The sequence below is a fragment of the Chinchilla lanigera genome, unplaced genomic scaffold (assembly GCF_000276665.1).
Source record: "Chinchilla lanigera isolate Chin_1 unplaced genomic scaffold, ChiLan1.0 scaffold00021, whole genome shotgun sequence".
Taxonomy (NCBI): Eukaryota; Metazoa; Chordata; class Mammalia; order Rodentia; family Chinchillidae; genus Chinchilla; species Chinchilla lanigera.
The window spans coordinates 1,227,153-1,242,507 of NW_004955422.1; the positions used below are offsets into that span (position 1 = coordinate 1,227,153).

Below are 15,355 nucleotides of genomic sequence, written 5' to 3' on the forward strand. Positions count from 1 at the left end.
CTGTAATCCGAGTACTCTGGAAGGCTGAGGCAGGAGGATCATTGCAGTTCGAGACCAGCCTGGGCTACAAAGTGAGCTCAAGGCCAGCCTGAACTGCATAGTGAGACCCTATCTCAAAAAGACAAAAAAAGAAAGGAATTCAAGTCTCCTGATTCCAGGCCCTGCTGTGGGGTTCATCCGTGTTTTATTTTCTCTTCTTGACCTTTATAGGCCAGCTATCTCACCCACAATCATTCATAGTGAATCCACATCCTTTCTATTCCCAGTATTAAATGAGGGTGCCTGGCATGAAGGCACCTCAGAGATTGCCTCAACAGGTGCTCTGGCGGCTACTCTTAGACCAGAGGAAAAGGCTGGGGGCTCCTGTGGCTCATGCCAACCCTCTTTTCTCTCCAGTACCTGTGCTGGTGCCCCCCGCTCCCAGGGCTACGAGCATGAGTGAAAACAGCCCCGCGCTACCCAACACGCAGCCCCCCACCTTTCGCTCTTCCACCAGCAGGACCCGCACAGCTCTGGAGGAGGTAGAAGGAAGGTGCGTGGGCTCAGCGTGGGTGGAGGGCCCTTGGATCCCAGTCACCACCAGCAGCGGAAAACTTGTCCCCGCTCCTTAGTCGCGGCAGCCAGGAGGTAGAGCACGGTCGTTCATCACCGGTCCTCACCCTTTAGACTGCTGGGCTGTGGCAAACAAGCCCGTCTTTACTTCGGAGGCCGAGAGGCCTTCAGAACAACTTCAGAAGGAAATTGCTTGGGAAGAGTCACGTCCTAGGCGTACGTGGTCTTATCCCACAGTGGTTTCCAGGCTGTAGCTTTGTAACTTGGAACAAGATTTCCTCAGGGATGTGATAGCCCTCACACTCAAAGACACACATGTGCAAGCACAAACACACATACACACACCATTATTAACTAAGTAGAGAAAAGTTCTCAAATCTAGTATAAATTTTTTTTTTGTACCAGGAATCGAACTCAGAACCTCGAGCCTGCCAGGCAGGCACTGTGCTGCTGTTATATCCCTGGCCCTCCAGTATAAAATACTATATGTCATTAATTGAATAGGGTTTTGTTTTTGTTTTGGGGAGTTTTAAAATTTGTTCTGTTTCATTTGTTTTGCAGTGCTGGAGATCAAACCCAGGGTCTTGCACATGCTAGGCGAGCGCTGTATCACTGAGCTACCTATACCCCAGTCCCTAGCTTTAATTTAGAAAACTACAGACCCCACTGAGAGCTTTTCTTACCGTCTGAGTTCTATGTGAAGGGCCGTGCAGCCCGGTCTCATATGCTCTTGCAAATAGCTTTTCTCCAGGCTTTTAGGAGATGCCTTTTTTTTTTTTTTTTTTTTTTTTTTCTTTTTGGTTTTTCTCCGGTACCAGGAACCGAACTCACGACCTTGCACATGCCAGGCAGGCGCTTTGCCGCTGAGCTAAATCCCCAGCCCCAGGAGATGCCTTTAATTGCCTGCTCATAATATGCCACAAACAAGGTGCCTTCTGAGCATTTTGAGCTAATTATTGCAGCACTCTCTCCAGTGACTTGCATATTCCCTTGTGGAAGCATGAAGGAAGAAAAACAATTTTTTTTTTTTTTTACCTCATGACATTTGGACCTTGTAATTATCCTTAGCTAGTCAGATTTACCTTGCTCCTGGCTGCTTCCTGCTTCTCTTGGTTATTTAAGAAGGCCTAGTATTAAAGCTGAGCATGGTAGCACATGCCTGTAATCCGAGTACTCTGGAAGGCTGAGGCAGGAGGATCACAAGTTTGAGACCAGCCTTTCTTTTAGCAGTTTATTGAGATCATGTCTTAAAAACAACAACAGAAGAAGGAAAGGCAAAGCCTAGGGATATAGCTCAGTGTTAATCCCTGGCACTAGGGAAAAAGAGAGAGAAGAAAGCAAGCAGGCATATTAGTGATGTCCTTAGTATTCTCTGCAGATTTCCAGCTCATTCACAGACTCCTCATTTTTCAAAGGTGCATGGGGGAGCTGGGCATTGTGGTGCACGCCTATAATCCCAGCACTCAGGAGGCTGAGGCAGGAGGATTGCCACGAGTTTGAAGCCAATCTGGGCTACATAGTGAGTTCAAGGCCAGCCTGAACTACATGTCAAGATCTTGTCTCAAAAACTAAAAAATAGGTCTGGGGATATAGCTCAGTGGTGTAGCACCTGCCTGGCAGCTCAAGGTCATGTGTTCAATTCTTGGTACCAAAAAAACCCCAAATAAATAAATAAATGGTACACAGTGGAAAATACATCTAAAAGTGACGTAGCAGGTTGAACACAGTGACTTACACAGATTCCTCTATTTCCTGGCCCTATCCTCTCCCTGCCCCTGCTATCCGCCCCCCGTGTGTTCTCAGACCCCCAAAACCCCCCTCACAGCCTTCTGCCCTGCTCTAGAGGGAGGGAGGGATATAGCTCAGTGTGCCCTGGGTCCAATCCTTCATATGAGGGAAAGAGAGAGAGAGAGAAAGCCTGCATTGTGTTGGTGTCCTTAGTATTCCCTCTGCAGATTTCCAGCTCACACCCAAGCTGCTCTTGGTGTACAAGTAGCTTCACACTTCAGTTTCCTGTACCCACAGGTGCTCTGAAAGGAACGCCCGGCTGGGCCGCTGTGCACACCCCAATGAGGCCGTACCGGCTGCTGCAGGTAAGCCCTGAGGCCCCACTGCCACAGAAGAGTGCATAGAAGGGTTCTAAAGTCTCTACTGATGATGTCTTTCATGGCCTTTGTGCAGACTCTCACAGGGCCGATAGAATCTTTTCTTAGACTAAACCTATAGAAATAATGATTGTAATCGTAATTGCCATATGTGTGCCATGTATCTGTGAGTACAGTTACCCCTCACCCGGGGGCATGTGTTCCAAAACCACCTCAGGATGCCCGAAGCCTTGGGTAGTACTGAATCTTACTGATACTGTGTTTTTTCCTGTATAGACAATACCTATGATAAAATTTGATTATAGAGTAGTAAGAGATTAGTAGTAGTAACAAATAATAAAATAGAATGGCTATAACAATATACTGTAATAAGCCGGGTGAGGCGGCACACATCTGTTAGTCCAACATTCAAAAGGCTGAGGCAGGAAGGTCACTGCAAGTTTGAGGCCAGCCTTGGCTCCATAGTGAACTCAAGATCAGCCTGAACTACATAGAAAAGCTCTGTCTCAAAAAAAAAAAAAAAAAAAACAAGCAAACAAATTAAAAAAATACACTGTAATTAAAGTTATGCTAATGTTTATATGTATATGCACACTCATTTCATTTCTTCCAGCCCTGTAAGCTATTTATTAATTACATTTAAAGAGAAAACGTAATGCAGGCTTGGTAGTACCTTGCTGTAAGTTACTTAGCTAATAAATGGGGAAAGTGGGATTTGAAATACTGGCAGAGCGACAGGTTCCTTCTCAGCCTCCTTGTCCTACCTCCCATGACTTCTCTGCGTGGAAGGTCCCTTGCTAGCCTCAGATGGTGCAGGACCCAACACCCACACCCTTGAGTTTGGCATAGTGATGCGAGCCTATAATCTTAGCTACTGGAGAGGCTGTGGCAGACATTGTTTGACCCCAGGAGTTTGGGGGCAGGCTAGGCAACCCAGCGAGACCCCACATAAGATCCCGCTGTGGTAGCACACACCTGTAATCCTAGCACTCGAGAAGATGAGGAAGGAGGATCGCAGCAAGTTATAGGCCAACCTGGGCTGCATAGTGAGTTCAAGGCCAGCCTGAACTACATAGTGAGACAGAACAAAACCAAAAAAAGACTCAATGTGAGAAAAAAAGAAAGAACCCCACCTCTTCCTATCCCTGACTTACACCAGTGCCAGCTAGAAGGTGGTCAGCGCTCCCTGCCTAGCGTCTCTCTTTCCCCTAGGCGAAGGACTTCATATCAGCTATGCCATCGGAGGGCTCCTTAGTGTTCTGCTGATTCTGGTGGTGATTGCGGCTTTGATGCTCTACAGGTAACCTCAACTCCACTCTTTGGGCATTGTTAGCACATCTGGGACCCCGAAGCACCACAGTTCACTGAACTGACTTCTAAGCAGCCTCATTTCAAGGCTGGCTCCCTGGTGGAGCAGCAGAAGGAACATGAGGCAACCTCAACTCTTCCTGTTCTTCACCAGTCACAGCCCAAGCACTTCCTTCCTTTAGTGATCCTAGCAAAGCAGCCCCTGGGGTTTGTATTCCAGACTAGGACGCTGAGGGGACAGAGGATGTTACCCAGCATCACACAAGTAGGAGGCAGAGCTGACGGTTAGCATCTTAGCTTCTTCCTTAGTCTACTCCACGCCCAACCAATGGGATAAGAAATAATTTCTCTTCACACAATCACACCCTTTACTGTGATCATGGTTGACAACATTACTCAGTGGTGGTCATGCTGAGGAGATAGAATGTGTCATTTTCTACTTAGGATCTTTTTGTGTGTCTCTTCCTTTATATTCCCCCTCAAATGCTTTAAATATAGCCTACAGCGAAAATGCCTGAATGTTGCTGCTCATAATAATAATGATAATAATTTCACTTACCATTTAATGGATATATCCATGCCACAACAGCCTTGTAACACAGCTTATAATTATTCCTTGCTTTACAAGTGGGAATCTGAGGCTCAGAAAGTTTGGATTGTGTGTACCAAGATCTCAGCTAGTAAGTAACAGAGGGAGGGTTGAAATATAGAGATCTCTTTTGGTTGTAAAGCTCAGAGTATTAGTTACGTATGTCAGCATAACAAATAACTCTGGAATGTTGCCACTCAAAATGACAGCTATTTATGATCTCACAGTGTATGGGGATCAGAAACCTGGATGCAACTTAGCTGGATACCTGTGCCATGAAGTCTGTCCCAGGCTCTGGGTACCAGCCTGGGTTGTGGTCTCATCTGAAGGCCTGACAGGGGAAGGGTGCCCTTGCAAACACAGCCATATAATTGTTGGCAGGATTCAGTTCCTTCCTGGCTGTTGGCTGGCAGCATAAATCCTTGCCTCCTGGGCCTTTATTTCCACAGACAATTTATACATGAGCGCTTGCTGCCCCTAGAGCAATAGCAAGAGAGGAACTGAGGGAAGAGACGTAATCCAAGACGGAAGCCAGTTTCTTTATAACCTAATGTAGCGTCCGTCTCTTTTGCATAACTTTTTCCTTAGAAGCAGGTCATAAATTTAGCCCATACACCAGGAAATGGGATTTTGAAAGGTTTGAATACCGGGAGACCGGGATCACTGGAATTTACACAGAAACTTGGCCCACATACAGCTTGTAAATTTCCCAGGTGTTGCCCCATAAAGATCTGAATAACTTCTCATCTTTCCTCCTAAAGACACAAAAAATCCAAGTTCACTGACCCAGGAATGGGCAACCTGACCTACAGCAACCCCTCCTACCGAACTTCCACTCAAGAAGTGAAAATCGAAGCAATCCCAAAACCAGCCATGTACAATCAACTGTGCTATAAGAAAGAGGTAAAAATGGAAATTAATTAAGGTTTGGGGAGGGTAGGAGTAGATGCCTGAGTGGATCAGTAAGGGCAGCTGGAGTCCCATCTACCATTCAGGGAGTTAGAGAAAACAGAAGAACTGAGTGTAATTTGGGTTTCTGGAATACAGAATCTTGGAAGAACCCTAATGAAAACAAGGTGAGAGAGCAGATCCCAGAAGACTGAGCTCAGAAAGCAGAGGGTATGCAGCTCCCTGTCAGGAGATGGTTTTCTGGGATCACAGGTTCTTTCCCTTCTGGAACTGCTATTCCCCTGCAGTGATGCCATGGACTCCCCTAGCTGCACCCAACAAACCCAGAGCTCTTGGACTCTCTCTTTTCTAACCTCTGGCCCATGCTGGTGGCACCTGTGGCTGGAATGGCTGGCTTTCTGTTACCCTTTCTCTTATCACAGGGTCTTAAGAGACTTTTCTGAAGAGTTCTGAAGACTTACATGCTCTTCTTTTTTTTTAACTGCTTTCTCACTGTAGTGGAAAATTATTTGCTGAACGTTTAGGCATACAAAATAGTCCTGCTTCAGCAAGGTGTAGTAATTCCAGTGGCACATCTATAATCTCAGCTACTTGGGAGGCTGAGGCAGGAGGACCACCAGTTTGAGGCCAGCTTGGGCAATTTAGGAAGAACCTGTCTCAAAAATAAAAATAAAAAAGGCTCTGGATTCAGCTCAATAGTAGAGGGTTCCCCTAGCACATAGGAAGCCCTGGGTTCAGTCTCCAGTACTAGGAAAAAATAAAAGTCCCCTTTCCATAAAGGATCTATACTGTGGGATTTCAGGTTTTCCTAGTATGATATAACCCATGTTTTCTTCCAAAATCCTGTAAGCTTCATCAGGGTTATCCTTACAAAAACCATAGTCACCTCCTTCTCCAGCTGTGTCACACAGTGACGCTTCTCTCGCCTGCCGGGCTCTCATGTATGATGAATGCAGTTTACCCAACAATCTTGTGCTTTCTGGACCCATGAATTCCATGTTTTAAAAACTTCCACTCTGGCTCACAAGAGCCTGCACGGGTAGCATGCAGGTCTGGGAATGGCAGATCCCTCTTCACATAATGTGTTTGAAAGACTCATGAAGATTCTTGGGGTCCTAGAGAGTTGGGTGCCACAGAAAAGAACCACAGTGTCAAGATCCAGTGTCAAAGGTGCTGTTGATTTTTTTTTTTTTTTTGGTACCGGAAATCGAACTTGGGATCTCATACTTGCCAGGCAGGTGTGATTCTGCTGAGCTATATTCCCAGCCCAAGAACCACGATGAAGATCATCAGTTAGGAAAAAACAAAACAAAACAGTAGAGTATGTACCTATCATGTGCAAGGCCTTGGGTTCCATCCCCAGCGCCACCAGGAACAAAAGAAGAAAGACGAAGAAAGGAAAATTGTGTGACATCTTTCTTTTCTTGTCTGCTTCTTCCTCAGCAGCTCTTTCACCCCTCTGATAGCCTCTCACCCTTTCTCTTCTGATGTCCTCTTGATGTCAGGTACCTGTTGCTGTGTGTGTGTCCAGGGAGTGTTGTCCCCAGTATTGCTAGTGCGGCGTGCTCCATCTGTCCCTGACTTAACCCAGTGTGTCCCTGCGATGAGGACTCTGAGTGACCTACATCTTACCTTACACTAATGGCAGCTTGGAGGGCCAGCTGGGGGGATGGGTGCCTGTGTCTCCCCGTGTGCTTGTGTGCTTTCTCTGTCTTCCTCTGCATGCTGGGGACAACTGTCACTTCCAAAGGGCAGGGGCCAATATGAAAGCACCTAGCTCTGTCTCCTGCTCAGTGTAGGGCCCAATAACTGTCTGTGGAATTGAGTTGTTACTAACATAAATCAGCAGTTGCAGGTAAAGTGGACAAAACCCATAGTTATGGTCCATTCGATCCGGCAGCATAATTGGTTTCCTCCAGAAACCAGGAGTAAGGATATCCTCTGAGGAAATCATAAAAGGGGAATGCTGAGCAGAAATCCAGGCTGTCTACCTCATCCAGTGCAGTTTTCAAAATTCCCAGAAAAAGGATGGTAGAGGATGAAGACAAGAGTCAGAATGCAGAAAGCTGAGGTCAGGTGGAGCCTCCTCTCCTGGTGGGAGAAAAAGAACTGCCTAATGACTGCAGTGCATTTATTTATACACTTGGAAGGTTGATGAGGGGCAAAACCCCTCTGCCTAACAATTTGTTTGCCTGGCTTGCCTTGGGTACCTCATGATCTCTGGTTGGAGCCACTTGTTTACATAGCTTACCTCAGGCACTCTGTGTTCTTGGGGCTGGCCTTGCTCCAGCCCCCCACATATGATCAATCTCCAGCTTCTGCTGCTCCCCACATCTATCCTTGGAAAGATCCAGGGTGCTTGGGAATGGTCCTAGATCTTGTCTAATCACCAAAAAAGGTTGCAGGTACAGGACCTCCTTGAATGGACATTTAGAACCCAAATAAGAGGATATTCTGGGGCCCTTCCATCTCCCCTCACAAATTTTCTCCTTAACAAAATTAGAAGAGCTAGGCGTAGTGGCTCATACCTATAATCCCAGCACTCGGGAGGCTGGGGCAAGAGTATTACTGTGAGTTTGAGGCCAGCCTCGGCTACAAAGTACGTTCAAGGCCAGCCTGAACTGCATAGCAAAACCCTGTCTCAGAAAGACAAAAAAAAAGTCAAAATTAGAAGAGATCATTAAGTGCAAACTAGCACATCAAGTAATTCAAAGTCCTAAATAAATGCTCCCTGCATTGCTTTTGCCAATTGATTTTAATTATTTACATTAACCAGTATGACATCCCATTACTAAACTACACTAACAGTGTAACAAAAGCTAGCATGTTTTATTGCATCCTATGTCCCATGTCCAGCACCCTAACAATTACATGCCAGTGATGACCTTATTGAACCCTCACAGCAACTGCTTGTGAGGCGTGGATATTGCTACTTTCCCTACCCTGCAAATTTGGAGACTGAGTCTTTGAGACATTAAGTAATCTGCCCAAGGTGACATAGCCAAAGAGTGGCTGATGCAGGACCAGAAGCCTGGTTTTCCTTCTCCCTGTATGCTAATGGTAATGTCATTAGAGCTGCCCCCTCCTTAAGTGAGCTGTCTGATCTCATTTCCCCATTAGTTTGTGGGGTTTCTGCCCGCACTTACCTCATCCAGTGCATCGTGAGATCCTTTGAAGAGAGCCAAAGGACTGACTATCTCCACTCTTCACCCTAGGGTGGGCCCGACCATAACTACACCAAGGAGAAGATCAAGATTGTCGAGGGCATCTGCCTCCTGTCCGGGGATGATGCGGAGTGGGATGACCTGAAGCAGCTGCGCAGCTCCCGGGGGGGCCTTCTGCGGGATCATGTGTGCATGAAGACAGACACGGTGTCCATCCAGGCCAGCTGTGGCTCCCTGGATGACACAGAGACGGAGCAGCTGCTGCAGGAAGAGCAATCCGAGTGTAGCAGCGTTCACACTGCAGCCACTCCAGAGAGACGGGGCTCCCTTCCAGATACAGGCTGGAAACACGAACGAAAGCTCTCCTCAGAGAGCCAGGTCTAAACGCCCATGGCGCTTCCCTGCCTACCTGTTCCTTCTCCTCTGCGGACTTCCGGTCCTTGTGCTCGGCTTATACAGCAGACCCCCTTTCCATGTGCTCATCCTCCTCTTCCTACCCCCATCCCCGCTCCCACCCCTCCGTGGGAGCTGTTTTCCCGCTGACTCCATGACTACCTGGGCACGAGAAACGAGGGTGCCCTTGCGAGAATTGAGACCTGGATTTTACTACGAACCTCAGCTCTTGCATCCGTCCTGTGCGCCCTGAAACTGGACTCCGTAAAAATTCCTTGTTAGTGCAGAGCTCCACCTCCCCTTCCCCGGGCCACGCAGGGCCTGCCCCACAGCACCAATGCAGCTGGTGATGCAAGACTGCTCCCCGTCACAGCTAGCATGGCGGCTTCTCTGAGGACTTGCACCAAGGCCTGGGCAGATCATGGGTAGAGAGAGGGGTGCTGGGTAGAGGCTGAGAGCAGGAGGAGCACGCCCAGCAGGCCTGGGCATCCTTGAAACCTCCAGTCTCACGTGTTGCTCATATGAAAAACCTCTTGGGAGTACTCGGGGGGCCGGGGTATCTTGTCCGTTGCTGGCAGTGGACAGTCTTCCAGCCCTAGGTGTCACTGCCTTGCAGCTACAGGTGCCAGCGAGAGGTGGGTGTGGCTCCCCCTTTTCCCTCCTGCTGTGATGTCTGGAGACTTCTCTGGCAGATGACTGGGGCCCCTCACAGGGCTACTAGCTATTCGGAGTCCTCCTGGGTGCCACCGCTGGCCAGTACCTTTCCTAAATCTTGGCTGTCACCAGGTAGGTAGCCAGCGGCTGGCGTGGAGGATTGGGCCTCAGGGGCTGAGTGTGACCTTCAGGTCTCTGCCACATTCTTCCCCCAGGCTGTGGGATTCGAGGGAAGAGATCCCATCACAGTCATCAAAGAACTAGAAGTTGCCATAAATGGTCAGGAAGCGCAAGTAGAGACATGGGCCACCTGGGGACCGAAGAGAACGTCCTGTGTTCTTTCTCAGTTGCTCAGGGTCAGGGACAGAGAGCTTGTGGCTCACTGAGGTGGTGACATTTTGATTCCAGCTCTCTTCCCTGCTGACTGACTTTCCATGCTGAGAGGCCACCCCTGGGTTCATGCTCATTCACGCCAAGAGCCCGTGTCTCGGGCTTGCAGCGGGGGGTTTGAGGCTTTCTGCTGCCCTAAAATTTCTCCCTATCACTTCTTCACTTGCGCAGGGGGCTTGATGTAACTTTCTCTGACATAGCCTTGCGGAGCTAGAAGTCTCCAAAGTCCTGCGGCGGAGAGGGCCAGACGAAGACACACAGGGCTGAGCAAGGCGTAGAAAGGTGAAAGGAACCACAGCCGAAGCCCTCCCCGTCCAGGGCCGACCCAGACCTCTCTTCTCCCCAGGGAATAGGAGCAGGAGAGGACAATGGGATGAGAAGGGAGGGGAGGGTTTTTAGGGGAATTTTCCTGACTCGAAACATCACCCTTGGTTATTAGAATTGAGAAGGCAGCTGCCAGACTTGTAGGTGAAAAAGACCAACATCTTATCTTTTCTGGTCAGCTCTGTGTTTGCTAGAGACAGATGCCAACCCTCTTCCCTGCTTCCCATAGCCAGGCCCGAGTCTGGACCTCCACATGGGCCGGGCCAAGCAGGCCCAAAACAGTGCACCAAGTGGGAAAGATGGGGTGCCATTTCCAGGACAAAATGGGGACATTTCACGCTTGACAGGCAGGAAAAGAAGCGGTTGAGTCCTTACATTCACAGGAAGGAGAAGAAAGTAAAAAAGTGGCATTTTCTTGGTGGAAAAGGGGAAGGTTCTTATTGCACTTGGCCTATTCAGAATGTGGAAAGGAGATATTTGAGGAAATATCTATTTGAGCACTGATTTACTCTGTACAAAAAACAATCTCTCTGTCCTAAACTAATGGAAGTGATTCTCCTGCACTCATGTGTAATGGTTTTAACGTTACTCACTGGAGAGATTGGACTTTCTGGAGTTATTTAACCACTATGTTCAGTATTTTAGGACTTTATGATAATTTAATATAAATTTAGCTTTTCTTAATGACCTTGCCTGGCTTGGAGTCATGACTCATCGTGGACCTCCCCGACCGGCTGGGGGACCCATGCGAAACCAGCTGTCTGCAGATGTCGCCTGCGAGACCCTTGAGGATGGGGGAGCACTGACTAGCAACAAAGGTGGTGAGGTTCCTGCTGGAGTCTCAGCTCCTCTGGCCTAAACCAGAGTTCACTGACTTTCAACACCCCTAGAAGAAGGATGACCTACAGGTTTCATTGCCAGTGCCAACTCATTGGTCGGCACTGGCTGCCTGAGGTCCTGCCAGCCTTGATGGGAAAAGTGCCCTGATCGTGAGAGACATTTCAAGGTACTGGAAGGGAAAATCATGACGTACCACAACTCAGTGCAAAGGCCCCAGGTCAGTCAATCCCAGAGACAGGGAGATAGAGAGATGGAGGTAGAAACAGAGGGAGAGAGAGAGAAAGAGAGGGAGAGACATAACTTGTAGCTCCTCCACTAGGCTAGAACTAGGAGATAGGGATCCCTTCTCAGGTTCTCTGGATGAGATAGTGCTCAGTGAAAATTGAGAATCATGCTGGTCTGCCGGGCATGATGGCACATGCCTACCATCCCAGCACTCTGGAGGCTGAGGCAGGAGGATCGTTGCTGCAAGTTTGAGACCAGCCTGGGCTACAAAGTGAGTCCAGGCCAACCTGAACTGCATAATGAGACCCTGTCTCAAAAAAAAGAAAGAGAGAATCATGCTGGTCTCAATGCAAGGCGCAGAATGTGATATCAAATCTCAGTAGTTGATTTTCTAAACCATAAACGATCCATAAACTGGGCATAGTGGCCCACCACTTGTAATACCAGCACTCTGGGAGGCTGAGGCAGGAGGATTGTAATTTTAGATGTCTTTTTTTTCTGTACCGGAAATCAAACTCAGAACCTTATGCTTGCCAGGCAGGCACTTGTGCCACTGAGCTATATCGCCAGCAAGGAGGACTGTAACTTTAAACCAAGTCTCGGCAACTTAGTGACTTATTGAGACCCTATCTTAAAGATAAAGGGCTGGACTGTAGTTTAGTACAAAGGTTCAATCCCCAGAACCACCAAACACACACACACACACACACACACACACACACACACAGAATCAATAGAATAATGCCCCCATTCATTCATACATTCATTCATCTCATCTCGTCTACAGACACTGACTGTGCCTAAACAAGAAATACAGTCTCACAGAATTTCAAGTCTAGCAATACCAATGTCACTACCTTCCCTGCCCCAAAAGAAGGAAGAGGAGGAGGAGGAGGAGGAGGAGTAAAGGAAGAAAGAAGAGGGCCGGGTGTGGTGGCACACACCTGTAATCCCAGTACTCAGGAGGCTGAGGCAGGAGAATCGTTGCGAGTTTGAGACTAGCCTGGGTTACAAAGTGAGCTCAAGGCCAGCCTGAACTGCATATCGAGACCCTGTCTCAAAAAAGACTAAATAAATAAATAAAAAGAAGGAAAAGGAAAAAGAAAATGGATGATAAAAGCAAGACAGGTCAAAGCCTCTTGTATTTAAGTGACGAGAGATGTAAGTGTGAGCTATAGTGGACAATTTCCCCCAGTTAGCTGAGTGGTAGGTATGCCAAGACAAAGTCCAGAATAACCATTTCTTCTCCCACTACTCTTTTAAAACAAAATAAAAGGAGGAAAGAAGTCTTAAAGATGGGTTGATAATTCCTTGTCCGTTCTCTGGGTATCAAACCTGAAAATGATAAGGCAAATTTTAACTGGACATATTTTCACAAACTACATTCCAAATAAAGTCAGTGTCTTTCTGTATTACGTGAACACACTTGTAGCCAAGGTGAAAAGATCACTAGCTCATACGAAGGTCTCCCTAGCATGAGTGGATGCTTTCACCAAACCTAGGCCTGAAGAAAATGGAAAGGCGAGGACACGTGGCAACTTAGATGAAGAGTCGTACATGAGTTGAAGCTGATCCCAGAACACAGGTGCACAGCTTGAATCCTGAGGCAGGAGGACCATAAACTCAAGTTCAACTTTGCAAGCTTTGTCTTCAACTAACGTAACAAGGGCTAAGCTTGTAGCTCGATGTGAAGGCCCTGGGTTCAATCCTCCGTTCCAAAAACAAAGTGAGGCCGCGTATGGCTCTAAGTGTGACATGGTACCATTCAAAGGAATGCAGCCAGCTTTGCTTCTCAGATTTCTATTTATGGACATAATGATAAAAGAAATGTGGTTGAAGGGTCGGGGATGTAGCTCAGGGGTAGAGTCCTTGCCTAGGATGTGCTAAGACCCTTTGTTCAATCCCCAAAACCACACACACACACACACACACACACACACACACAAAGTTGAGTGTTGAGTCCTTTTTAGGCTGAGACAGTCTATGTCTTTTCAAGTTTTTTTTTTTTAATTTTATTTTAAAGAGAGTAATAAATGAGAAAAAAAAAAAGAACAATAGCAGCATGCCAGCATCACAAACATAAACAAACCAAAGCAAGAACATTTAAAGTGATACAGGGTTTCAAGACAAAATAATATGAATTAACAGTGATTGTTACATTACATATTGTTATTTTCAACTACCTTGCTCAGAATACCAGATGTAAGAATGGAAGATTGTTCAAATCATTAAAGAGAATAAGAAAATAATTATTAGATAAAACATTAGAGATCATACAGAATTTCACTAGCCAAGATGGTAGGAATTCACCATGGTAGTTCCATTGTTACCTTCAAATCAGGTAGTTCCATATTGTTACCTTCAAATCAGTTGCTCAGATTACCAGATATAAGCATGCAGAATTGGTCAGATCATAAAAAATTTTAAACATTAACTGGTCCTTTCAATATACCATCAGACCTCAGCAATACAGTTATCGCAGCTATTCATCTATATATTTATATTTTGCCTTCCTTCTTTCTTTTTTCTTCTTTCCCTCATCCCAGTCATTCCTTCTTTTGAGCAATTTCTTTCCCTTTCCTATCATCTATTGTTTTGCATCTACGTTTTGAGTTTTACTTATTCAGAAAGTCTATGTCTTTTCTTCCTATACGAAGGTGACTCAACTGATCCATTCAGTAGGATGTATGTTTGAGAATGTTTGAGGCAGTCTCTTTGGAAACATTCCCTCACTTGCCCATGTATTTGTCTCTGTGAATCTTTCTTGCAAACCAGCCAGCAGAAGCTGGGAGAGCTCAGCAGAGGGAAGTTTTATTTCCAGCCAAAGCTCCAGGTCCCAACTTTGGACTGCTTGGCATGGTGTCAACATAGAGCCAGACAATCGAATTAATTAAGGGTCTGAGTTGAAACCCAGGGCTGTGTTAGGCCCAAGCTATATAATCTGCTGTTTCATTTTACTGGACGTAAAAGAGCCAAGACGGTGCCATATCCTGCATATCCCGTCCTGCGCTAGGGCTTCCCTTCTACCCCTCCAAATCCTGTTGATAGTCTCCTGCGAGTCTCTATCTCCCCCTCTGCTCCTTCCTCTGTGGTGGGGCTGATATTTCTGTGGTCAGAGTTCTTGGAAAGCCCACATATTGGAGACGATGGAAAACTGACTGGAGGTGGGGGCTATTCATTCCTTCATTCAACCAGCGCCTATCAAATGCAACCATGTGGGCTTTACAGTCCTGGAAACCCCTTAGGCACAAAACCCACAGCCACTTGACATTGAATCAGTGGTACGATTGCCACCTGCCAGGAATAATGGAGGGGCACTTGGCCTGAACGGTGAAAGGAAGCTATGGTTGAAGCTGTTCCTTTTGCCCAGTGTGGTGGTGGTCCACACCTATAATCAGGGGGAAGAGGCAGGAGAATGGCTAAGAGCTCAAGGACAGCCTGGGCTGCATAGTGAGTTCAAGGCCAGCTGGCCTACATAGCGAGACCCTGTATAAAAAAAGGAAATGCTTAGTACAATCACTCAGCAGCCATGATGTTGGACATTAGTTTCCTGCTTCCGGTTGTAGGAATGCAAGGTTCACTTTGATCCCTAATGCCCACTCCTTATGTACGTAGAAGAGCTACTGCAAAGGCCATGGAATAAACAACACACACATACACACACACAGTTATAATAAATAACAGATAAATGCTATCCAGTGATAAAAGATGCCTGGCAGATCATTTGTTGAAGATCTGCTATGGGCAGGTATGTTAGGTTTTTTGTCTTTGTTTTTGTTCTTGTCTTTTTGAGACAGGGTCTCACTGTGCAGTTCAGGCTGGCCTTGAGCTCACTTGTTGGCCCAGGCTGATCTCAGACTTACAACCGTCCTCCTGCCTCAGCCTCCCAAGTGCTGGGATTA

General features: G+C 46.9%; 1 protein-coding gene across 1 annotated transcript in view; it reads left to right on the plus strand.

Annotated features, from left to right (window-relative positions):
* Positions 1-11,075, plus strand: part of Lrp4 (low density lipoprotein receptor-related protein 4) — a gene marked incomplete at its 5' end in the record, with an annotated part of 46,890 nt that extends 35,815 nt beyond the window's left edge. The window contains 5 exon segments of the mRNA XM_013513935.1: positions 397-532; positions 2,578-2,645; positions 3,870-3,957; positions 5,316-5,457; positions 8,679-11,075. Of these exon segments, the coding sequence (XP_013369389.1) occupies positions 397-532; positions 2,578-2,645; positions 3,870-3,957; positions 5,316-5,457; positions 8,679-9,011 (767 nt within the window). The 3' untranslated portion in view covers positions 9,012-11,075.
* Positions 11,076-15,355: the final 4,280 nt, after the last annotated feature.